This window comes from Brassica rapa, chromosome A09 (assembly GCF_000309985.2).
Source record: "Brassica rapa cultivar Chiifu-401-42 chromosome A09, CAAS_Brap_v3.01, whole genome shotgun sequence".
Lineage (NCBI taxonomy): Eukaryota > Viridiplantae > Streptophyta > Magnoliopsida > Brassicales > Brassicaceae > Brassica > Brassica rapa.
This window is the reverse complement of record NC_024803.2, coordinates 42417950-42442867: the sequence shown is the minus strand read 5'-3', so window position 1 is coordinate 42442867 and position 24918 is coordinate 42417950. Positions and strand designations below refer to the sequence as shown.

The window sequence follows — 24918 nt, the reverse complement described above, 5'->3', positions numbered from 1 at the left end:
TTCAGACTGGTGGTTTAATGCCCATATGATGATGCTCTATGAGACACAAGAAACTAGAAGGCAAGAGGAACCTTCATTCCATGATTCTTGATTATTTTATTACTCCAAACCAAAAAAGCTGCCCTTTCACACGGATAATAAATAATGTATGGTTTCTATAAACAGATTAAATTTTTTTTAATGGTTAAACCTTTTTTCATTCTGCAACTACATTATTTATTATTATCTAATCAGAGTTATGTATACAGACTTGCCTTGCCTATTTAAGCACTCATCATAATGGTTGAAGAATATGGGCCAGCACTAAACTCCTCTTTCTTCTCCTTCTTATTTTTGTCTCTTTCCTCTACAAGTTTTCAGTTTCTGTCTAAAGAAAGAACACAAACCAAAGAAACAAGTCATATATACTCTTAAATTGTTCTTACTGTGATGTGGGCATTGTTCATTTGGGTTTCTCTGCTTCTCATAACCATCACACATTGGGTTTACAGCTGGAGAAACCCCAAATGCAGAGGGAAGCTTCCACCTGGTTCGATGGGTTTCCCACTACTCGGCGAGACTATCCAGTTCTTCAAGCCAAACCCAACTTCAGACATCCCTCCTTTTATCAAACAAAGGGTTAAGAAGTAAGTCATGTCTCTTTTCTCATTCAAACCAATGTGATTAAGCCTTCTGTGTGTACACAAAGGTTTAAGAATCTGTTGTTAATATGTGCAGGCATGGACCAATTTTCAAGACCAATCTAGTGGGGAGACCAGTGATTGTATCAACAGATCCTGATCTGAGCTACTTTGTGTTTCAACAAGAGGGGAGGTGTTTCCAGAGTTGGTATCCAGACACTTTTACCAATATCTTTGGGAAAAAGAATGTGGGTTCATTACATGGGTTTATGTACAAGTACCTTAAAAGCATGGTCTTGACTCTATTTGGCTATGATGGTCTCAAGAAGATGCTTCCTCAAGTAGAGCTGACTGCAAATAAGAGATTAGAGCTTTGGTCAAATCAAGAATCAGTAGAGCTTAAAGATGCAACCGCAAGCGTGAGTTTCAAACATATTCTTTACTGCTTCAGATAGAATTCTTGTTTCTAACATGTTGGTATATCAAACATCTTATCAGATGATATTTGATCTCACCGCAAAGAAGTTGATCAGCCATGATCCAGACAAGTCATCAGAGAATCTAAGGGCAAACTTTGTTGCTTTTATTCGAGGACTGATCTCCTTCCCTTTTAACATTCCAGGCACAGCTTATCACAAATGTCTTAAGGTGTTACATCATGTGAATGAACATTATCTAAAGCACTGCCTACCTATGATATGGTACTAATGCTGGAGATGATCTTGCAGGGTAGGGAAAACGCAATGAAAATGCTGAGGAATATGCTACAAGAAAGGCGTAAGAAACCGAGGAAGAACCCAAGTGACTTCTTTGATTATGTCATTGAAGAGATTCAGAAAGAGGGGACAATTCTGACAGAGGAGATTGCACTTGACTTAATGTTTGTCTTGTTATTCGCCAGCTTTGAAACAACTTCTCTTGCTTTGACTTTAGCCATCAAGTTTCTTTCAGATGACCCTGAAGTTCTAAAGCGTTTAACGGTCAGTGAAGCTATAATTAAAAACATAAATCTCTTAGCAAGAATACTAAACTGTGTTCATCGATCATCAGGAAGAGCATGAGACAATTCTGAGAAACCGGGAAGATGCAGAGTCTGGACTTACTTGGGAAGAATACAAGTCAATGACTTACACATTTCAGGTTGCTTAAGAGTTTCATTAAAAGTAATTATAATTCTCTACGTTTCAATAGCTGACTAATTGTCTTATATTCATGTAAAGCAGTTCATAAACGAAACAGCAAGACTAGCAAATATAGTTCCTGCAATCTTCAGAAAGGCCTTGATTGATATAAAATATAAAGGTATGATAAAATATATAATTTTATATTTCAGAATGATTAACATTCTTTTTTTTCCATATTTTATCATTAAAGACTGTCAATGATTCGCAGATTATACAATTCCAGCCGGCTGGGCGGTGATGGTCTGTCCTCCAGCTGTACATTTGAATCCAGACAAGTATGAAGATCCTTTAGTCTTTAACCCATCAAGATGGGAGGTGAGGTCAAACCCTTATAAGTAACTTAAACTACAAGTAAAACTGAAAAAAAACCTAAATTTAAAACTTGATGACACTATACAGGAATCAAAGTCTAACAATGCATCTAAGCACTTCATGGCGTTTGGTGGTGGAATGAGGTTTTGTGTTGGAACTGACTTCACCAAGTTGCAAATGGCTGTATTTCTTCACAGCCTGGTTACAAAATACAGGTTCGAAAATAAGCAAATCATCTTACAGTCATTATTTTTAATAGATCAATAATTAAGGCTGATTATGATCATTATCAGGTGGGAGGAGATAAAAGGAGGGAATATACTACGAACTCCTGGATTACAGTTTCCAAACGGTTACCATGTCAAACTCCATAAGAAAGTAGCCTAGAGAATGTTATAAGTAAAACATATATAAGTTGGTAGGATAAGCTTTTATACATTTTTCTTAAGATCACATTCATCTTTAACACCCTAAGTTAAAGGGTGGAAGCTGTTGGGGTCTTGCCTTGAATCCATTTGTCTTAATTAATTAGCTGCAAGGTGAATACACAATTTTGATTTGAAGCAGTAGTTTCTTCTGTGTGTCTGGTCATAAACTGTAATAATGTGTAGTATTTGATCACATGCATGTAAAAAAAGACTACAAGTGAATGTACCTTTTAACTCCTGAGATGCATCAGGAGGGTTTACAATGATATCAATGAAATTCCTTAAATAAGACATATACTTGTAGTGAATGAATCATCGATTTTTATACTTGTTCAAATCTACAAAACTTGCAGAACCTCACTAAAGCCTAATCTAACCTGCAGACAACTTCAACTATGTAGATACACATCTGAAGCTGTTAAATATTAAGTCCCGGTAATTCAGTAATGTTCGGTTAAAATATTAACCTATTTAAGCTTCTCAATCTCACTCACCCTGATCATAAAACTTTATCTCAAGATCACATGAGTAAATTCAAATTTAGAAAACTTGGTTAGAAACAAAGTTCTACATATATATGAATGAAGAAAGCATATTACTAACTAAATATCGATTAACCTTAATCATTATCTAGTTTAATTTCATAGGTATCCCCGAGAATTCACCAGGATTAATTGGCTGCTTTAGCTGTCTTATGAACAAATGATAGCTTAGCCTGAAAACTGCAGATCTTGAGATACAATCTAACTCAATTTCGGATCCTCAGAAACTGCATATCTAGTTTCAGATTCCCTATCATATATGTAACCTTGATAGTAACGATCAGTTGGATCATATGATCATGTTTTAGACCATAACATACATATATGAAGCAAATATTTTTAGCAAAAAAAAAAAAAAAATTAGAAATATCAAAATATGAATTTCAGACACATTTAATGCAAAGTTATATAAATAACCCCGTATAAATAGAATATTTACATTTATACCCCGGTTACTTGTCCGAGTGTTGACCGTTGACCAATAAATATTCTGTTAATTTCCTTAATCATCGTCTCCTCTCTCTCTCTTTCCTCTTCCTCTCTGTGCACGATTCGAAACCCTAGCAATTCCAATTTCGTCTCCTGAGATCGAATCCTCACCTCTTTATGGCGTAACTCCACACCAATTTCATCAATTTAGCCTTTTTTTCCTGGAAACAATGTCAACGGAGACTACAACGAATTCGTCATCCTTCGATCCGGCACCGTTGCTTTCGAGCGGCGATGAAAACGAGGGACGCAGCAACAACGGCGGGGAACGGAGATCCGCGAGGAGACAGGGGCTGAGGGAGGCGGCTATGTTTCTAAGCCGCGCGAGCAGCGGAGGACGAGCGATGCGGGAGCCGTCTATGCTCGTGAGGGAGGCTGCGGCGGAGCAGCTCGAGGAGAGACAGAGCGATTGGGCTTACTCGAAGCCCGTCGTGGTGCTCGACATCGTGTGGAACTTGGCGTTTGTCTCGGTGGCTGCTGGTGTTCTTGTGATGAGTAGGGATGAGAATCCGATAATGCCGCTTAGAGTTTGGCTCTTGGGGTATGCGTTGCAGTGTGTGGTGCATATGGTTTGTGTGGGGATTGAGTATAGGAGGAGGAATAGGGTGAGAAGTAATAGGACTCCTCGGTCACGTTCTTCTTCGTCGTCTTCGTCCTCTATGGAGGAAGATGGTTTGGGTTCGAGGAGGAGTTCACATGAGCAGCTGGAGAGCGAAAGCAGCAGGTATCTATCTAGCTAGACTTCTTCTCTCCTTAAGCTCATCAAGATGGATACTTGCATGGCTTGTGTGAGCTTTGGCTTGGTAGCAATTTGAAAAAAAAACAGGCTTTTTGCACTTTAACTTGTGGTTTCTATTAGTTGATGAAGAAAAGAAAGGATGTGATATTAGTTATCACGTAGAAGATTGAGTTTCGGGTTTGGATGATGATCATTTCAAATTGCTTTTACACAAAGCGTCTATCTTTTCTGTTTGATGCATTTTACAATTAAATGCTACTTGTGGATGTTACTATCATCATTTTGTTCTCTGTCAGGTATTAGATAGTTACGATAGACTCACTCTTTTGTTATAACACAAAAAAAGGGAATCAGACACTTAATCAGCATGCCCTTGCTTCAAGCCTACAAGCGTTATTATATCCTCTTCTTTGTTTTCTTATCTCACTCCCTGTTTCCAAAGCAGTGTGGCAAAACATCTGGAATCTGCCAACACCATGTTTTCGTTTATTTGGTGGATCATTGGGTTCTACTGGGTATCTGTTGGTGGCCAAGAGTTAGCACAAGAATCCCCACGGATTTACTGGTTTGTTCTCTCTTCCTTCTCTTATATCAATAAGGTATAAGCCTATTACTCCGCCTTTAGTGTCTGAATGCCTTGCTTATTTCAGGTTGTCTATTGTCTTCCTTGGTTTCGATGTGTTCTTCGTTGTCTTCTGTGTTGCGTTGGCCTGCGTTATTGGCATTGCTGTTTGCTGCTGCCTGCCATGCATCATTGCAGTTTTATACGCTGTTGCAGATCAGGTACTTGTCATAACCTTTTTCATCTTATATCCTAAGTCGCTACTTGGTGCTATTTGTTTTAATACGATGAAATAACAGGAAGGGGCTTCGAAAGAAGACATTGAACAGCTCACCAAATTCAAGTTTCGGAAAGTCGGTGATGTTAACAAACACGCGGGTGATGAGGCTCAAGGAAACACCGATGGAATAATGATCGAGTGTGGTACAGATTCACCCGTTGAACATACACTTCTCCAGGAGGATGCAGTAAGTATATACTATAACACAAAAATTCACTCATCTTAAAGATCAAACGCTAGATAGATTATATGCTTTGTGATTGCGCATTATAGGAATGTTGCATCTGTCTATCTGCTTATGAAGACGGAACAGAGCTAAGGGAACTTCCTTGTGGCCACCATTTCCACTGCTCATGCGTAGACAAATGGTTATACATAAATGCGACTTGCCCACTCTGCAAATACAACATCCTCAAGAGTAGCAACTTGGACCGTGAGGAAGTTTAGATGAAACAGCTTTTATTATTCGTGACCCCACACAACATTTGATCAAAGGAACTTGGGGGGGTCCAAAGGTAAAACACGACTAATGTTATTAGATATGATGCATTGTTTGTGAATGATATGATATGATATATACAAATTTATTGTACTTTTGTCTGTCTTTTATAATTTGGTTTGGAAAGGAATCAGGTTCTGTAAATCTTATGTCTATCATCTCTCACTTGTAACCTGTCTTTTGGTATTATCTCTCTCTCTGTGTGGACCTCGAATTGTTAAAGACTTTCATCATGTGGAGACTACTGGCCATTGAAGATTTTGATCGGAGATTATAAGTTTTGTCATCTTAGCTAATAAGCTCAACTTGAATTTTGGATGAAAAGGTTCTATTTGAATTGAAATTTATCCAACAAAATGCCAAATTTAAACCGGAGTTCTTACCAAACCAAGTCAAACTGGATTTAGTTGTGTAATAATAATAGACCAATACACAGATCAACATCAAGTCAAAACCCAACTCAAGTAATCTTGTATTATACTAGTACTCCCGATGAAATTGCTCGTATATTTCGGTTTGATTCAGACCGGTTGAATGAAATTGAATCGGTTTGGTCGTTAAAGTTGTGCTTTGTGTTCGTTGTCACTGAAAGCTAGTGTCTTGGGATGTTTGGACATACAGACAGTGTGAGTGCTTGAGCTGGGGGAAAAGGAGCGATTCAGGTTGAGAGACGATGATGTTGATGATTCGGAGTGCCAAAGCTTTGAGATCTGTTCGGCCTCGATTCATGGAGACAGCAGGTACCCTGAGAATTTCTCTATTCCACAGAACCCCATACGAGCTCTTGTCTTTCGTCTGCGAAAGAACCTTCTCTGGTGGTAGCGATAGAAAGATGTCTGCTTCTTACAAAGAGAGACTGAGAAGTGGGATTATTGGTATCCAGAAGGATGAAGCTGTTGCTCTGTTTCAGTCCATGATTAGGTCTCGCCCTCTTCCAACAATCATAGATTTCAACAGATTGTTTACTGCAATGGCCAAAACAAAACAGTATGATCTCGTGTTGGATCTCTGCAAGCAGATGGAGTTGAATGGGATTGCACATAACATCTACACTCTCAACATTATGATCAATTGCTTCTGCAGGCGTCCTAAACTTGGTTTTGCTTTTTCTGTGATGGGAAAGATGTTGAAACTTGGTTATGAGCCCGACAGAGTCACATTTAACACCCTTCTCAATGGCTTATGTCTCGAGGGTAGAGTCTTTGACGATGTGGAGTTAGTTGATTGTATGGTCCTAAGCCAACATGTACCAGATCTCATCACCCTCAACACTCTTGTCAATGGACTTTGTCTCAAAGATAGAGTCTCTGAAGCAGTGGATTTAATAGCTCGAATGATGGATAAAGGATGTCAAGCCGATCAGTTTACCTATGGTCCGATCTTGAACAGAATGTGTAAGTCAGGGAACACTACATTGGCCTTGGATCTACTCACAAAGATGGAAGATAGAAAAGTCAAGCCTCACGTAGTCACATACAATATTATTATCGATAGTCTTTGCAAAGATGGGAGCCTCGACGATGCACTCAGCTTTTTCAGTGAAATGGAAACCAAAGGGATCAAAGCAGATGTCTTTACCTACACCTCTCTCATAGGAGGCTTCTGTAGTGTTGGTAAATGGGATGATGGTGCACAGTTGCTGAGGGATATGATTCGAAGGGAAATCACCCCGAACGCCATCACTTTCAGTTCTTTGATTGATAGTTTTGTGAAAGTGGGAAAGCTTTCTGAGGCTCAAGATCTGTACAACGAGATGATCAAAAGAGGCACAGATCCTGACACCATTACATATAATTCTTTGATATATGGGTTGTGCATGGAGAAGCGCTTAGATGAGGCCAGAGAGATGCTGGATCTGATGGTTAGCAAGGGATGTGATCCAGATATTGTGACTTATAGTATCCTTATAAACGGCTACTGCAAGGCTAAACTGGTTGATGAAGGTATGAGACTTTTCCGCAAAATGACCTTGAGAGGGGTGGTTGCCAATACAGTGACTTATAGCACTCTCATCCAAGGGTTTTGTCAATCTGGAAAACTTAATGTTGCCAAAGAACTCTTCCAGGAGATGGTTTCTGAAGGTGTTCATCCTAGTATTATGACTTACGGTATTTTGCTGGATGGGTTGTGTGACAATGGAGAAGTAGAGGAAGCCATGGAAATACTTGAAAAAATGCACAAGTGTAAGATTGATCCTGGTATTGGTATATATACTATCATCATTCACGGTATGTGCAATGCAAATAAGGTCGATGATGCTTGGGATCTATTCTGCAGCCTCTCTCTCAAAGGAGTGAAGCGTGATATTCGGTCATACAACATAATGTTGTCAGGATTATGTAAGAGGAGCTCATTGTCTGAAGCGGATGCATTGTTTAGAAAAATGAAGGAAGATGGGTATGAGCCAGATGATTGTACGTACAATACACTTATCAGAGCACATCTTCGAGGTAGTGACATAACAACTTCAGTTCAACTCATTGAAGAAATGAAGAGGTGTGGGTTCTCTTCAGATGCTTCCACCGTAAAGATTGTTATGGATATGCTATCGAGTGGTGAATTGGACAAAAGCTTTCTAGATATGCTTTCTGGTCCTTCTCGAGAGATAGCATCATCGTTGGATTGAAATAAATCTTCTTGTGGTGCTGAGAATTCAATGAATCGTCAAAGATCACTACCAGCACGATCATAACCATTACCAAGATTCTGACTCTGGCTGTTCCTCTTTCCTCCGTGGCTGGTTCGTCCCTCCTAACTTCCCGCCATTAAAACTTAGTTATTGTGTCTGTGTGCACTGATTCGATTCGTGCGTGTTTCTGGTCAATCTTGGTTAACTCATTGTGTCGGGTAAATGAAGCTATAATTGAGAGTTTGAGATTTTATGTATTGCTTTTTTTTTTAGATTCTCTTCTGAGCGATTGATTGATCCGTGACACCTTTGGAGCTTATTTGTCTGTGGGTTTAAAGGATCACTAACTAATGTTTTTGGTTCATTGAACAAGTCAGTGTTTCGGTTTCTGATGTTTGGAACTATTATTAGGATCAAATGATATCCTGATCAGAACCAGATTCCTTGAGTTAATGTTTGGATAAGTGAGTTGAATTTAGACATTTACTGTTCCCTTGCCAACCTAGAGTTGACATCGTATTGATCCTTAGTTTTACGTCTCTGAGTACTCTTTTGATCTTCTAAGGAAGGTTCTTGGCATCTGTGGATGACTGATGATTTTAGAGCTATTATTCACAATAACCACTCTTCTGGACATGATCTTTCATTTCCCAGCGAATCTAGTGGCTCTCTTTAGACCTGCCTAATAGCTATACGGTAGAGTTTTTTTGTCAAGATCATCTATGTTCACTCTAGTCAAAAACCTTATGTAGTAAAAGAGTTGTGATTGCCTTAAAGTAGCCCAAATCTTCTGTTGGTGTATTCATGTTGTTAACCTAAATTTCACCCTAACCATATCGTTCCTTCTGCTTATTAATTCTCTTGTGCTCTCGTTAACTGTTATCTTATTTTCTTGTTTTCACCATTTACAGTCGCATCATATGCTCAATCTAAGACATATGCTTATAGCTCTCTATGTCTTATGTACTATTAATGTTTCATTGTCTGATAGTGCTTATGCTTGAGAGTGGACTATTCCACAACTTCTATGACGAAAAACAGGTTTCTTGTGTATTTTCTTTTTAATTTTGATGAAATATCTACACATTTGATAAACTTAAACCTTTTGTTGATAAGATTTATTTGAATATCTACATCTTTGTATAGCTAATTGTCTTTAGATTCCCAAGTTCAATAAAAACAAAAAAAAAACTCTGTAGTTGTAACAGAGATCAGAAACAAAGTACAATGCAACTAAAAGAAAAAGGCTTGGAGTTTCAAAACACAGTCCGTTCTTGTCTGAAAACGAAAGTACAAGAGCTAACGAACGACATGCAAAGCTTCAAAACAAAACCAACACGTGGGAGAGACTAAAGAATCGTAACACATGGCGGTGCATCTTTTCTAGCCCCAACCACTGTTCGGTAAAGGTAAAGCCTATCAACCTTCTCCCTTTCATCTTCTTCATTCCTCTCCATCACATCATTATTCTCATTCTCATTAATGATCTCCACGTTAAGCCACGGCGCGTTTCTCGCCAGCCTCTTGCACCCACCGAGCGTTACTTCACAAGACGACATCCAAAGGGATCGCATTGTTCTGTACTTATCGACATCAGCAAGAAGCGCAGCGTTCCCAAACGGACTGTCTCTTATCTCCAGCTTCCTCATCTTTTTACACCCATTCAACACATACAGCATCCCTTTGTCCGTGTCCCCAGCAAAAGCTATCGAAAGCATCTCGAGCTGTTCAGCGTACATACCGATGTAGAGGAAGACTTTGTCTGTTAACAAACCCGAGACAGAGAGGCGTCTTAGACCCTTGCAGGCTTGCACAATGGCACCAAAGCCTTCGTCTAGTGACTGAGATGTGGTGTGGTCTGGTTTGTTTGGCTCGAGGATGCATAGCCTGAACCGGATGAAGTTCGGACAGTTTTTCGCCACGGTTATGAGCGCTGCGTTTGTCATTTGCTTGCAGAAGTAGAGGATGGAGTGGAGTTTAGGGCAGCCTGCTGAGATTGCAACTAGACCGATCTCAGTAACAGCTGTGTCGTTGTCTTCTTCGTCGTGTAAATCAGAGGGGAAGACTCTCAGCTCTTGTAACTCTTTACATGTGGAAGCAACAACCTCAAGTCCTTTGTCTCCAATACTATCCAATATCTGTAGGAACAACAAATAACCATTATATGTAGGCCTCGGATTTTGAACCAAACCGAACCAAATTTTCGGTTAGTTTGGTTAGAAGTTCGGTTCGATTTGGTAGATTTTTTTAAAAAATTGTTTTTTGGTTACTTTGGTTTTATTCTTTTAAAGAAAATTATATCCAAACCATACCAGACCCCGAAACAACATAACCGAACTAACCAAATTTCGAACCAAAATAACTAAAACTAACCCTATTTAACCAAAATTATCCGAAATTTTAACGAAATTTAACTGAAATCAAAAAATTCGGTAGGATTTTCAAAAACCGAATTAATCAAATACCAAACCAAACTTTATTTCGGGTTAATTTAGTAAGATTTATGTTGAACCAAACTAACCGAAAACCGAACTACCAGAACCTAATAACCCGAACCAAACTAACCAAACCCACATGCCTAAATATATGTAATGAACTCATTAGTTCAAACTTACCCATAACCGTTGAAGTCTCTTACAAAACTGAATAAACCTTATGAGGTGGTTCCCTTGGATCTCAGCTGCATAGCTGAGGTTCAAGGAGGTAAGGTTTTGACATATCGGATAAAACGCCGTGAGACAAAGCGGAGCAACCTCCGAGAACCCCGACAAGCTTCTCAACTCGGTACATTTCTTTATAGCAGCCATAAGCTTCATAAAAGACTCTTGATCAGGCTCATTCTCATAAGACCCTACTCCCAAATCCACCAGCTGAGGAGCACAGCTCATTAGCCTCGTGAGCGCATCGAGAGGCACCGCACGGTTCACCTTCAAGCTCTCCAGGTTTGGTGACCTCGCGACGAGTCTCTCTAGAGCAGCTAGATTGGTTTCTCCTTTAAGACATGAGAAGTTCAACGAGGTAAGAGCCGTGGAGCTTTCGGGAAAACAGTTTAGCCATTGACCTCTATGATCATCAATCTCATTCTCTTGCAAGTCTAGCTCACGGAGATGCCTAATAACATCAAACACATTACATTGTTAAACTCAATTAAAGAGATGAAATGTTATGTTCCCATGATGCTGATCTTACCTGCAGTTAGCAGCAACGGAGGCTAAGCCATCAGTAGTGAACCCTTCACAGCTAACGAGCACTAAAGACTTGAAACTCGAGAAGGAACGCGAAAGAAGCTCGAGGCTTTCGTCAGAGACAACCATCCTCTTCAACCGAAGCTCCTCGAGCCCCACGCGAGCCTTAGCCAAAGCAACGATCCAAGGGTGAACGAAGCCTCCCCATTCGTGAGGAACTAAGTTGAAGTCAGCGAAGTGAGGCTTCCCTTTGAGAGTCAACGATCTGAGAGATGGGAACCTCTGTATCAACCTCTCCGGGTTGATGGCGTAGCAGTTTCCGATGAACACTCTCTTCCTGCTACACCTCTCGATCTTGTGCCACGATTTGCTGACGAGAGAGATCGAGTTCCTGTCTTTGTGAGAGGATATGAAGTCGAAGATGTGCTCAATCACCTCGTCTGGGAAGTAATTCATCTCCCCTCTCTTAATTAGATCAAGAACATGAGCTTGAGATCCACACACTTCCAGCTAAGCTCGTGGATTTGAATTTCAGCTCAGAAACAGAGTGCTCTGTACGAAACAGAGTCGTGTAAAGTCCCGAGCTTTGATAAACAGAGATCTTTAGACTCTAGAAAGGATGAAGCTTTTAGATTCAGATCTATAGGGGAATAGATAAGCTAGATCTACGGAGAAGGAGACGTCATCAGGAGAGCTCAGATGTTTATGTAGAAGAGGAAGAAGAAGAAGAAGAACAGAGGAACTCAACGAGGAAAACGTTGAAAATGAAGGAGAATCATGAATCGAATCTAAAGATAAACTCTGGACTGCTTCATCCAATGATGATGAGATGATCAGAGAGAGAAGAGAGAGAGAGAGAGGAGATCACGCAAGCAAAGCTAAGCTTCTCTCTTTTTCTCTCTTTCTTTCTTTCTCTGTGGAGAGATAAAACAGAGGGAAAAAAAAGCCAACCAAGCTGACCAAAAACTAACTATGGTTAGGTTTAATCTTTTGAGAGAGGGTTTGATGATCCAACGGTGGAGATTGGTTCGAAGGATTAGCCACGAAAGGAATCTTGACCGTTGAATAGTTAGTCTGTGTTTGACACCACTGGTTATTAACAAGGCCTTTCGCGAAAGAGAAAGGGTGAAGTGATGTCTTAGTGTCAGAACAAGGGACATGTTTTTCAAAAGCCCTTAGCTTTTTCATATTATTACGTTATTGCCACGTAAAACATAATACTATTCCATTAATCAATATTCGTTTTTTTTTTGTCAAACAATCAAATATTCGTTTAATTAGTGATTAATTAAAAAAGATTCAATGGTTGTTAGAAAGTGCAGCAATTAGGACACTAATAAAATCAAGAAAGTGCAGCAATTAGGACACTAATAAAATCAATCGTACGGTACTCCTACTGCATCAAGTATATGAATTTAGACACGTCACATGTATGTAAGCTTATAAATTAGATAATCAGTCATATAAAGTCCAAGCTTAATATTTAATCAAATAAAAATTAGTTCATTATCTATGGGATAAACAAGAAAATGAAAAGCAAGGCTGGCTGAATTTTGTCTTTGGACGATGACACCATTGATGGATTTGCGGGATTTTAAGGTCATTAAATTTTCGATAATTTTCTTAATATTACATTTTCTAACCAAATAAATCCCAAAAACTAATCAAACTCCTATCTTTTAAAACTCTTTTGAAATCAAATCGTGATCTAATGTTCAATTAATAAGAGATTTAAGTAGCAGTTTAGTATTTTATTCTCAGCTGAAAATTGATCCTAGCTATGTTTTGTTTCTATTAGGTAGATATAAAACATTTAAAAATAATTCCAGAAGATATAGACAAAATCTCAAGACAACAAACATTAAGAAACACATATAAAAGGAACAAAATATAAAGTGGCATAGGCTTCATAATCAAACCCAATAATAGACCCACTTGCAAATTATTACATGAAGAGATAGGGGTAATAACGAAGAGAACACAAATCATGATTACTGGTTTGAAAGCTGAGAACCATTTATCTTTGCTTAGCTAATGTTCAACATTGATGATAACTTATGTGTATTAATTATTGGTAAGTAATCGTCTATAATCACATAATATCAAAGTAATTACCCGTCATAATCCTCAGAGAATTTCCTCATTGGATGTCTTATGTGAAAACAAGACTTATTCATTATATCGCTAGCTTATTAGCAAGTGAAACCAGTTACTTATTCTGTTAATCTCATGTACATATTTCTCTACGCTTGACATTCTTGATTGTTATCCTCTGAGGTATTACTCATGATAGATAGTTTCAGGATTTATCAGATTTTCTCAAAATTTGATAGGAAGGTTAAATTTTATCGCCAAAAAACTCTTGTATTTACTGTATAGAAAGGGGGACGAGTGATGATTTCACCTCTCTTGACCCATCATATGCTACAATGGCTGCCATGTGAAGGGCCACATCTCTCTCTTTATCTCATCACTTTTTAGCAATCATCTCCATTTTCACCATCGACCCAAAATTTCACCAGCTATAAGTGGTTTTAGTTGACTCAGATAATGCTTATATTATTGGATTTTGCTGTTCAACCAACCTCCATTTCACCTTAGTTAATGCGGGTAAATTATCAGGTAAATTTCGGATGTGGATGTGACATACACCTCACCCTCCGGATTTTATAATCCTAAGATTTTATCTTTTTTTTTTCTGGTTCAATTACACATGCATGTTTTTTTTTCCAACAAATACAGACTATATAGACCCTGCATACATACAGATATAATATTCTAAGTAACTTTTGAATAATTTCTTCTTCTAGAAATCTTATCTTAAAGTTATAAAAAATAACTCTTTATCTCATTTATATTTTCTCAGCTTTTTGTTGGTTCATGAGATTCCTTTCTCCTTTTATCCTATGAAGCCGAAGGCTAAATTCAAAGGCCCAAAAAAGCAGAGACTCATGATGACGCATGTCTCAATTATTCATACACATACAAACAACATTACACGCATTTCACCACCATACCAACCACACATATCATATCATATACACATCGGCTTAAATAAATAAGTATGAATCTTCAATATGAGATTCGGAAAGGAACCCTTTTCAGTTCTCATTGTCACTCCCTAGTGGTCCAGTTCTTTGTTTTTTTATTAGTGGCATCAAAAAACATAAGAGATGATGATATTCTCCTGACAAAAAAAATCTGTAACTCATATATTTGAACTATACGAATCTATGGAGAACATCTTAACCTTTCAGATATATTCGCTGCGACAAACATAGATTTAGTTGAGTAGCTTTAGCTTACAAAAGTAAAAGTGATAGAGAAGCAGTCACAAAAGACTCTCACAAGTTAAAAAGAATCACAACTAAGACAGCTCTACATGACTACATACCAATCACAGAACACCTATATCATCCATCCCCTTATAAACTTATAATCCAATGAGTTGTATTTAGTCCCTTGGCTACGGTTAAATACATAAGGACTAGTATGAGAAATAAAAGTTTGCATCTTTACTCACCATCGGCGTCAAAAGAAGAGCATTGCCAATATAATGTCAGTTTCTTCAACTAGTTTAGCTTGCTCACTGACCCTTACTACGAGTCTACGACTTTGGGTTGCATTGCACTCAACCAAAAGGAACACGAGAACACCAGCTAGTTTATTCAAAGACTTACTTATACGCTGCAACATTATCTAATTCAAGAATGTTTACTTCAATGCATGATGTCACTGATCATTAAGTCTAATCTCATTTCTCAAAAAAAAAAGGTTCATCTACGCAGCTTAAAACAAGGATCATTCACGACCTCTACTAGAGTAAACCCTTGTCACCGTACTACACATCACAAACCTTAACTTCAAAATCCTGACTCAATACTAATCTTCTCCAATGTAAAGTCACAAGCATACAAAGCAACGAACTTTAGGCTCTCACATAGGCACACAATGAGTTGAAATTGCAATGACATGATAGATATATATTGGCTCACTTTGGTCCAAGCGTTGAACGTAACACAAACTCTCTTAAGAATCGAAGGAACTACATCTTGATTTCTTGACACTAACCTTCATTATAGCTAAAGGAGGGAGGTTTAAGCATCGCTATCGTCACTACTATCATCATCATCATCCTCGTGGTTTCCGCTACGGTCATTGGAGATGTAGACTCCAGGCTGGATCGACCGTCTCCTAGTCCTCGATGGAAGGATGTTATCCAAATCCACCTCCGCCAATGGATCATCAGACAAATCGCTTTCGTCGTACTCATCACCATCCTCGTCGTCGTCGTCGTCATCATCATCGCTATCGTCACTTTCATCAACTTCGATCAATTTTCCTTTTCCTTTGTCCTCTCTCGATATGCCTTTACCTTTCCTGTCGATCTCAACTTCAATCGAATCCTCCTCCTCCTCTTCTTCCTCTTCTTCATCTCCAACTCCATCGTCTTGCTTCTCTCCAGCTGTACGATCGCCGGGCACGCCGTTCTCATCTTTTGACTCAGAATCAGTAGAACTCGACGAAGGATTAAGCTTCTGAGCCTTGTTCGCCACATTATCCTGCTCTTGGCAACAGAGATCCGATTTCCTCTTCGCTGGAAACGAAGAGTCCTGTTGATTCTCAACGTCCGCCATAGATGAATCGATCGTCTTCCTCGCGCTACACAGAGACTTGCGGTTGCTTCGAGGAAGATTCAGAGTTAGTTAGGGCTTTGTAGGGTTTCTCGATTCGGCCCATTAGCCCATTAGCCCATTAGCCCAGTTTCTGTTGTGCCAGGTGGAGAACGTGCCGGGGAGATACTAAACCGGCGTAATGCTAATATCTTACCGGTTTGGTTTTCTAGTTGTGAGTTTATAATTCGAACCGGTTATCCATTATGATTGAAGAAGTACAGATCCATCGGAGAAGAGAGATTGAGAAACAATGACTTCGAGGTATTGGGTGGTGTCTCTACCAGTGAAGGACTCTTCCTCCACGTTATGGAATCGTCTCCAGGAGCAGATCTCCAAGCATTCCTTCGACACTCCAGTTTATCGGGTACTCAGATTCTGCTCGATTCCGATTGAAAATTAGCAGATCATCTTCAACTATTCTCGTGTTTGTGATCTAACTTCTAGGATTGCTGTTTTCATTTTCGCAGTTCAACATTCCTAACCTTCGAGTTGGAACGTTAGATTCTCTGCTCGCCCTCGGGGATGATCTGCTCAAGGTAACTCATCTGATCACAAATTTTGATCTTTTGCGTTTTTATTTGAATTGATGATTTTTGATGAGGTTTTGTGCAGTCAAACAGCTTTGTGGAAGGAGTTTCACAGAAGATCAGGAGACAGATCGAGGAATTGGAGAGGATCTCTGGTGTGGAGAGCAACGCCCTTACTGTTGATGGAGTTCCCGTTGATTCTTATCTCACAAGGTATCTGGTTTTTTTTTTTTTATATTCACAAAGAGTTGATTGGTGATTTGGTGGTGACTGGTGATGTAAAGAGCGAAACTTTTTTTTTATTGGTGTCAAAGGTTTGTTTGGGATGAAGCTAAGTACCCAACAATGTCACCTTTGAAGGAGGTTGTTGAGAATATTCAGTCTCAGGTTGCCAAGATTGAGGATGATCTCAAGGTATTCACGCTGTTAAACCTTTACGCAGAATGATTAGTTAGCCGAATGGTTCCGTTGGTGTAATAGTCTACGCAATACGAGTTTCTTTGTGAAGAGTAGTTGGTAGTTTTAGTTTTTGATTATAAACTTCTTTTGGTGCTCTAATGGATTTCAGTGGTTCACATGTTGTTTAGGTTCGCGTTGCTGAATACAACAATGTCCGCGGTCAACTCAATGCCATTAACCGAAAGCAAAGTGGAAGGTAAACTTTTGTTTTCTTTCTCTTATCCGTACTGTAAGAACTAAGAACAAACTATAAATCATGGGCAGTAGTTTGTAACTACAAAAATTTAATTTGCTCTCTACGATCTAGGTTCTGTTTGAAACATGTTCGACAATGTGAAGGGTTTAGCATAATACCAAGTGATTTTCCAGATTAATGCTGTTGGTTGTTATCTGCTTAGATGTTTTATATAGTTTGTAGCAATGTGGCTGATCTTCCTTCAATTCTTTTTGTTACAGCTTAGCTGTTCGCGACCTCTCAAGCTTGGTTAAGCCAGAAGATATTGTCGCATCAGAACATCTCGAAACTCTCCTTGCAGTTGTTCCAAAGTATTCCCAAAAAGACTGGCTAGCATGTTATGAGACATTGACCGACTTTGTGGTAAATTGATGATTTGTTGAGTTTATGGACCAAATATAACACTTATTATTTTTGTCACAGGGATTTTAATCAGTTCACTCTTATTCTTTCCAGGTTCCTAGGTCTTCGAAGAAATTGTTTGAGGATAATGAGTATGCTCTTTACACCGTCACTCTCTTTACTCGTGTTGCAGACAATTTCAGGACAAATGCACGTGAGAAAGGGTTCCAAGTGAGTATGCTGTTCAAGCTTCTGATATCACCTCTAGAGCTTTCTTAGAAACTATATTAGTAGTAGTGATATTCCTTAGAACTGCTTTTATTCACTGTGAAAGTTAAGACATTTGGTTGATTCTCAAAGCTTTGCTCATCATATGTTGTACACCGTTTTCTTTTAGGTTCGTGATTTTGAACACAGCGTTGAAGCACAAGAGACTCGTAAACAAGAGCTAGAAAAGCTGGTTCAGGACCAGGAGAGTTTGAGAAGCTCTCTTTTGCAGTGGTGCTACACCAGTTATGGAGAGGTATTTACACATTGCTCTTATAATATCATCGTAGAAATCTAACACCCATCTGATCATCGGTCTATATGTGTAGGTTTTCAGCTCATGGATGCATTTCTGTGCTGTGCGTATATTCGCTGAGAGCATAATGAGATATGGTTTACCTCCGGCGTTCTTGGTAATATAAAACTCCAACCTTACCTATGCTTTTACAGAGGATCCCTCTAACTCCCTGATCAAACGAATTGCTCTTTTCATGACTTATTTTCCAGGCATGTGTCTTATCTCCGGCTGTTAAAAGCGAGAAGAAAGTACGCTCCATTCTTGAACGCTTGTGCGATTCTACCAACAGGTGTGTTATAAGTCTCTGTCTTTGTATCGCTCTAGGCATAAGATGCATAGAAACTGGTTAGGGTTAAACTCCATAGTTATGATCTTTGTAACATAGAACTTGTAGAACTTTGAGGATAAAAAACAAAGAACCAAGTACTTGTATTTGGTTATGAAAGTGAAACCTTAACTTTGAAAGATCGTTTGTCCACAGGATCTAAGGGTTAATCATCTCTATATGTAAATAGTTTGATGAGATTTTGATTTGAGTATTGCGAGTCTGATTGTATGAAAAAACAATGCAGTTTATACTGGAAAAGCGAGGAGGATGCAGGAGCTGGAGGAGCCATGGCTGGTTTAGCTGGTGACTCCGAGACACATCCTTATGTCTCCTTCACGATCAACCTTGGTTAACAAATTGATGAGAGATGGCTTGATGCTTCTTCTACATCTCACACTCCATCTGTTATATTTGTTTATGTTATATATAAATATTCCATTTTATTATTCGTGATTTATTTTGATTTTTTTGAAATAAAATAAATAAATATGAAGGTGGCATTCGAGAGACATTGTGACTGTAATTTTATTTTGGCCGGAGTCTTATAGATTCCGATGAGTTTCTGAAACTTGTGGAAGAGGAGAGAGGTTACACAGTTGTTAAAACCTTTTGTCATGTTGTTACCTGGATGCCTTTCATGGACCAGGCTTTACTTCCCTCTTGTATCATCTTTTCACCTGGATGGTTACATGTTTTGAACGAAGTTTCTATCTTCCTTCATAAGTTCTTGATCTCACCTTTTTCCTAGTATTTTTTTTCTCTCACCGATACATACCATTTCTTCAACATTGTAGTCTAACTACACTGGTATCCAAGTTTTTATTTGACCCCTGAAAATTCGCATTAGAGAAGAAAAGGGACATTTCTTTTTTTTTGAATCCAAAGAAGAAAAGGGACAGTTGAGAGAGTTTAGAGGCAGAGATAATAGAACATCTCAGGGAACAGGTTAAGTCTTAAAAGCCAGTTAGCGTGATATATGTTTCATTCCCTCAAACCATTTGCCTCTTTTTTTTTTCATTTATGAAGACACGATCCAGTTTCACAAGAATGCTATTTAAAAAGGTTGGTGATATGTCATGTCACATACGAAGGAGATAAACGTGTCAGATGCATCTCGGGTTTCTGGTCAAGCTCCCAAAGGAGATTACTCGTTGGAATTAATACAAATGATCTCTGCTGCTGTTATGGCTCTAGACCAAAACGTTCAGCAAGATGTTCTGGTATATATACTCCTCATCTTTACCTGATGCTGGTTCAGTTTGATAACCATATGGTTTGAAACCCTCTATGTATCTGATTTCATTCACCATTCCAACCTAAACTTCTGGTTCTTAACTGGGTTTTTTCTGTGTAGGTAATGAGAAAGAATCTGTTGAAGTACATAAATGTAAAAGAATGTGCTGCTGAAGCCGAGTTTTTTTATCATGGGCCATCCTTCATCTTACCTAACGTGGCTTGCAGTTGCAGGTATTACCTGACCAGGAGTAACCAAGTAGACTACAGCTTTGATGCGGCTGGTGTTAAATTTTTTTTGTTTTTTTTCTTGTTGCAGCAACTGTGATGACTACAGAGACCTCCATATACGCAGCGACTCAGCTCTCTTAACAGAGAAACAATGGTCATGTCCGAATCCACAACGTGGGAAGATATATGACAGAGAGCAGATGGAGAATAGGCTTGTCCAGATCGTGAGACAGAGTGAGAAAATGTACCAGATTCAGGATCTATTGTGCATTAGGTGCAATCAGGTGAAAGCAGCTCATCTGACGGAGCAGTGTGAGTGTGCTGGATCCTTTAGATGCAAAGAGAGTGGTTCGGATTTCCTCAAGAGGATGGAGGTTTTCTTGGATATTATTAGTTGAGTTCAAGGTCAACGAAGAAAAAAGAAGCTCGAAATGGAAAATGATTCTTGTTATTAGATCTTTCTGCTACAAGTTGCTTTATATAACAACGGTCATCCGGTTTACAATAAACCAAAATCTAATAAACTTTATAACCGGTTTATATCAACCCGAACTGAATCATGTATGTTAATATCTCCCTCAAGATGACGAGTATAAAGAAGGTAGAGACATCTTGCCAATCAAAGAATGAAATAAACCAGGAAACAATGGCTTCGTGAAGACGTCAGCCAGCTGATTCTCACTGCGAACATGCAAAGCCTTGATTAAGCCACTCACAATGCAACTTTCTTACTTAGTTTCATCGATTTTAATCATGCATGCATGTATTTCAGATTATAATTGTTTAATTATAGCTTTGAGTAATATATGTTTATGTACATAACTTGTAAACTTGATGGTCTTTGAAAACTGAAAAGAATTCATATTCTCTGAAAATGTTTGAGCTTGGTCTTAGACTTTGATGTTTCAAATAAACACTGTAGCCTCGGTTCTAGTTAAATGCAAACATAATGGAAAATCATAAGAAACAAAACACATAATCAATAAAACATAAAGAAATGTTATGATTCTTACATACTTCCAAATATGCTTATAATCGATCAAAAGCATTCTATATATGAGAGATCAGACTCTCAAAATATGGCATACAAAGTGTATGTGAATGGATTATACGGACAGATCCTGTTTGGAGATTGTATATTACCAGATTCCCTGAACATGGATGTGAGAGCAACATCTTCTTCTTCTTCCACATTGTCACCGGTCTCCAATAAGACTCACTGCCAATCCAAGAGAGTGGAGTAGAAAGAAAATTAATCGTATAAATCTTCTCCCACATGTCTTCTGATGACTTTAATCTCCAAAACTCCTTGTCTAGTATACTGGTGGTTATCAATATACACAAACGATCATCCAGAGTGCACATGCTACGATGGTCGTTAAGATCAGGATCTGAACTCGAATGAATCTTAGGCAGCAACCGAAATTTTTCAGTATGGATATCGAAAGCTATTACGTCCATTTTGTAGTTGTTATTTCGTTCCGTGAACCAATAAACTGACCCGTTGGCAGACTCTGGCTCACAATAAATGCAGCCATAAATGCGGTAACTTGGCGTACATGTCAAGTATCTCCAAGCGTTTGCCCTAAAATCGAAAACCTCACAAGTGGTGACTCCGTTTGGAGGGAATGGAAAAGAATTATACAACCACACTAATTTGTAATCAGCGGCCTTCACGAATGCTGCAGCAGTGATTAGGTTCGCCGGAAGGTAGGTGGGATTCAAAATCTGATACCCAGACAGAGGAAGATATCTGAACCAACGAGTAGCTGGATTAACTACACAAATAGATTTTGAGGACTGTATGCAGAAAAGACCGTCACAGCTTCTGGAATAGTGGATCCATCCAAGGAACCCTAAAGGGAAACTGAGTTGAGTGTGGGATAGAGGACGACGACCTTCTAAGCAGAATGGATGAAACTCAATCTCTGTGCTAGTGATTGGGCTGGGGAAAAAAAGCATGAGACTAGGATGATTCACTTGGTATGAACTGGCCATCTTCAAGTGTTTTTCTGCGAAACTGTGAGACTTGATCCTCAAGTTCCACTGTTTTGAGAGAGACTTGAACCGGATTAGGGTTTTCACGGGAAGTCTTATGAAGATTTCTTCCACGACATCGTTTGGTAGTGATGATGGGGCTGTAGCTCGCTTCTCGTTATGATGATGCATGCAATCCCTTTCACCGTTGACTTCTTCGTCTCTGCTATCAATGAATTGCATCTCTTTTGCATACACACTTACGCCACAAAATCTAACAAGTGCAACAAAGTATGGGACACATATATATAATTAAAGCCACTAGGGGTTATTTGGTAACTATAGTTAAGCCCTTAGAGCACCATTAACCCTAGCACCCCTAATGGGACTATTAATCAATTTTTTAAGTAATAAATGGGTGTTAAACACTTAATTTAAGAAACTTCTAAATTATCCTCTAATGCAAGTATCTTATTTAGGGGTTCTTAAAAAAAAATTAAACATTGTTTTTTTTTTTGTAAACAAAAATTAAACATTGTTTTATTTAAGATAAAATGTAGAGAAGGAGTAGAAATATGATTTACCTGTGTCTCTTGTGAAGTGGTTCTCGGTCGACTCGTCCATAGCATTTTGCATATGCTGCAGTCATCTCTCCGCAGCTTCATGAGTCAGTGGAAACAGATGGTGACGACCAATCAGAGCAGGATTAGTACGAATATGAAACGTATTATCATCAATTGCAACAAACATGATATATCATATCAATTTAATTTCAAGTTTTTTTTAATTGATGATGATGATGATGATGATGATATGTATTAGTTTCATCAATTTAATAATGGATTTCAGATTAAATAAATAAACAAACGTAATTATCTGACACAGATTACCAAAAAAAAAAAAAATTATCCAACACAATCAGAAAACGTAATCAGATATATTTTTAATTCTCATAAATACAAAAGAAAAACTAAAATCAGAAAAAGCAAAAATCGTTGATTGGTTAGTGTTGGCTACACTTTTGAACAGATGCATTCCGTATAGGCTGACCAAAAATGAGAGGAAACTGAAGAAGAAACAAGTGTTGACGTTGTAAACAAGCTTCAAACTCTTATGCTTTCATCTCCTAATCGCCATAATCTTGTATTCCCAAGGTTTTTATTTTTGTTAGATTATAAGATGTGTTTTGTTTGGTCATTTGTTTCAGGAGGTTAATTAAGGAGTTGGGGAATTTAGAGGCAAATGTAGTATGTGGAGGAAGAATGTTATGGTGGATGCAAAGGAGTGTCATAGAGATCATTGGTACTATTTTCTAGTTTTTCATTTGTTTCTCCTGGCTTTTGGATTCAATGAAAAGCTTCATCTACCAATGTGAACAACTTGAAACATGAGATGCAAAATGACTTCAAACACATGTGATAGATATATAATATATCAATAATATTGTCTTGAACTTTGATATCTTTGTCTGTTTGAACTTTGATAACGATAGACTTGTCTTCATATGCAATTTGGACACCAAATGAAAGAAGACAAGGTGACACCAAAGAAAACATAACTAATCACACACAGACCAATGCTTTTTTTTTTTTTGTCAACAGTTTCATTTCATACTCAACTCAAACTAGAGTATTTAAACAACAAAGTTTGGGTACTAAACCCTTTGCAAAGGCAACAGCTAAACAAATTGCTGTGCATAAATTAGAACAACAAGATAAAGGAGTGAAGAGAGTGACAAGGTTTTCAAAGATGAAGAAACCTGTGATCTCATTCAAATCCATCCCTAAGCGTAGGGCAAAACAGGGGACAATTGAGTCCGAAAGACACGGGAGACTTGAGAGTCCAATTGATGTTGCAGATGAAGAAGCTGAAGAGCCTAATAGCTGTGAGCAGGACCACCATAGCCAAGTAGACCAGTCTGATACAATAGAATCCATAGCCACAAAGACACAATTCCATGTAGCAGCCTCGCAATGAGGTAATAAAGTGGTACTACAAAGAGTAACTTCCTCATACAGAGGTAAAACGAACTTCACCCTGAAACTCCAAGGGTGTGTAACATCCTCAAAACGAGGGAAAGAGTCATTCCAGAACATCATAACATCTTGCGACAGCTTGAAGGAAAGAAAACTGGGTCCATCAACGTGTGACCAAGGTTTCCCTGTGAAAAAATGCTTTGGCTGAGACCTGCACATAACAGTAAAGAGATACCCTCCAAAAGCTTGCGCTAAGGTAATAAAAGCTGCCTTTAGAAAGCAATTCACCGTCAATATTTCATCCTTCAAAGCCCAGTCCTCAAGACTTTGAAAAGATGAGCAATGTAAGGAGATACACTTGCAATCAGCAGAGACAAAATTTATCAGCTTGGACACCAGGGAATAACGGAAGACGGAGTACCTCCCCGTAATGGTGAGAGTGCGGATAAGAGAAACTTCAGCCAGACCAATGCTTAAAGATTGAATTTAGACCCTTAAAAATCCAAATCCCTAAGCATGTGTCACATGTTCTCCCATTGAAAGTTTAGTTAGGTTTATTGATATTTGTGCAGTTTTTGTCTTAAAACTAAATGACAATGTCCTTGTCACAACTTGTCTTTGGCTCCATACATTCTTCATTGCCTTGTTTTTTTTTTCTTTCCCTTGTACGTAATGTTGTGTAAAGTAATGTAATGACTCAAGATGAATAATCTCAGAGATAATGTGTGGAAAATAGTAACCAAAAGGACAAGAATGGAGAAAAATTGAACCACTTTCTTGTTCATACTGACACAGTCACAGTTTACAAGGAGAAGTAAGACTGAGGTTAAATTCTTGTAACTCCCAACCAATTCCTTCAACTTAATGCCAAAAGCCAAAAAGGCATCAATCAAGTTCACA

The 24918-nt window shown here is 38.5% G+C and overlaps 7 protein-coding genes and 1 long non-coding RNA gene across 10 annotated transcripts; 5 read left to right on the top strand and 3 right to left on the bottom strand.

Moving 5' to 3' along the window:
* The first annotated feature begins 20 nt into the window (after nt 1-20).
* LOC103843106 (cytochrome P450 87A3-like) lies at nt 21-2685 on the top strand. Its single transcript, XM_009119811.3, has 9 exons — nt 21-626; nt 718-1039; nt 1119-1268; nt 1349-1600; nt 1671-1760; nt 1844-1922; nt 2013-2119; nt 2204-2331; nt 2410-2685. Exons 1-9 carry the CDS (start codon nt 430-432, stop codon nt 2501-2503), a joined length of 1419 nt encoding a protein of 472 aa, XP_009118059.1. The 5' UTR covers nt 21-429; the 3' UTR covers nt 2504-2685.
* Nucleotides 2686-3169: 484 nt separating this feature from the next.
* On the top strand, nt 3170-5844 carry LOC103843105 (E3 ubiquitin-protein ligase At1g12760). Of its 2 annotated transcripts, none has more exons than XM_009119809.3 (5): nt 3170-4299; nt 4757-4879; nt 4965-5097; nt 5176-5343; nt 5430-5844. In XM_009119809.3, the coding sequence occupies exons 1-5, from the start codon at nt 3746-3748 to the stop codon at nt 5601-5603; spliced, it is 1152 nt and encodes a 383-aa protein (XP_009118057.1). In that variant the 5' UTR covers nt 3170-3745; the 3' UTR covers nt 5604-5844. The 2 variants fall into 2 exon arrangements, with proteins under 2 accessions (XP_009118057.1, XP_009118058.1); XM_009119810.3 differs by having other exon boundaries at nt 3222-4299; nt 4760-4879.
* Nucleotides 5845-6108: 264 nt separating this feature from the next.
* On the top strand, nt 6109-8719 carry LOC103843103 (pentatricopeptide repeat-containing protein At1g12775, mitochondrial-like). The gene is made up of 2 exons (XM_033279575.1): nt 6109-7598; nt 7674-8719. Exons 1-2 carry the CDS (start codon nt 6329-6331, stop codon nt 8279-8281), a joined length of 1878 nt encoding a protein of 625 aa, XP_033135466.1. The 5' UTR covers nt 6109-6328; the 3' UTR covers nt 8282-8719.
* A 709-nt stretch (nt 8720-9428) lies between these two features.
* On the bottom strand, nt 9429-12405 carry LOC103843104 (protein AUXIN SIGNALING F-BOX 3). The gene is made up of 3 exons (XM_009119807.3): nt 11474-12405; nt 10900-11395; nt 9429-10422 (listed from the first exon to the last, which is right to left on the bottom strand). The coding sequence occupies exons 1-3, from the start codon at nt 11923-11925 to the stop codon at nt 9634-9636; spliced, it is 1737 nt and encodes a 578-aa protein (XP_009118055.1). The 5' UTR covers nt 11926-12405; the 3' UTR covers nt 9429-9633.
* Nucleotides 12406-15326: 2921 nt separating this feature from the next.
* Nucleotides 15327-16188, bottom strand: LOC103843102 (histone H2A.Z-specific chaperone CHZ1). The gene is made up of 2 exons (XM_033279574.1): nt 15527-16188; nt 15327-15454 (listed from the first exon to the last, which is right to left on the bottom strand). The coding sequence occupies exon 1, from the start codon at nt 16104-16106 to the stop codon at nt 15567-15569; it is 540 nt and encodes a 179-aa protein (XP_033135465.1). The 5' UTR covers nt 16107-16188; the 3' UTR covers nt 15327-15454; nt 15527-15566.
* A 64-nt stretch (nt 16189-16252) lies between these two features.
* Nucleotides 16253-19260, top strand: LOC103843100 (V-type proton ATPase subunit C). Its single transcript, XM_009119804.3, has 11 exons — nt 16253-16509; nt 16613-16681; nt 16758-16885; nt 16987-17086; nt 17260-17327; nt 17588-17729; nt 17823-17939; nt 18106-18231; nt 18305-18388; nt 18483-18562; nt 18846-19260. Exons 1-11 carry the CDS (start codon nt 16396-16398, stop codon nt 18952-18954), a joined length of 1137 nt encoding a protein of 378 aa, XP_009118052.1. The 5' UTR covers nt 16253-16395; the 3' UTR covers nt 18955-19260.
* Nucleotides 19261-20004: 744 nt separating this feature from the next.
* Nucleotides 20005-21123, top strand: LOC108869897. The gene is made up of 2 exons (XR_004451230.1): nt 20005-20068; nt 20154-21123. It is a non-coding gene; the product is annotated as an uncharacterized LOC108869897 (long non-coding RNA).
* LOC103843099 (putative F-box protein At1g12855) lies at nt 21028-24911 on the bottom strand. 2 transcript variants are annotated; one of them, XM_009119802.2, is made up of 3 exons: nt 23060-24911; nt 22627-22701; nt 21028-22316 (listed from the first exon to the last, which is right to left on the bottom strand). In XM_009119802.2, exons 2-3 carry the CDS (start codon nt 22689-22691, stop codon nt 21116-21118), a joined length of 1266 nt encoding a protein of 421 aa, XP_009118050.1. In that variant the 5' UTR covers nt 22692-22701; nt 23060-24911; the 3' UTR covers nt 21028-21115. The 2 variants fall into 2 exon arrangements, with proteins under 2 accessions (XP_009118050.1, XP_009118051.1); XM_009119803.3 differs by having other exon boundaries at nt 21028-22265; nt 22627-24911.
* Nucleotides 24912-24918: the final 7 nt, after the last annotated feature.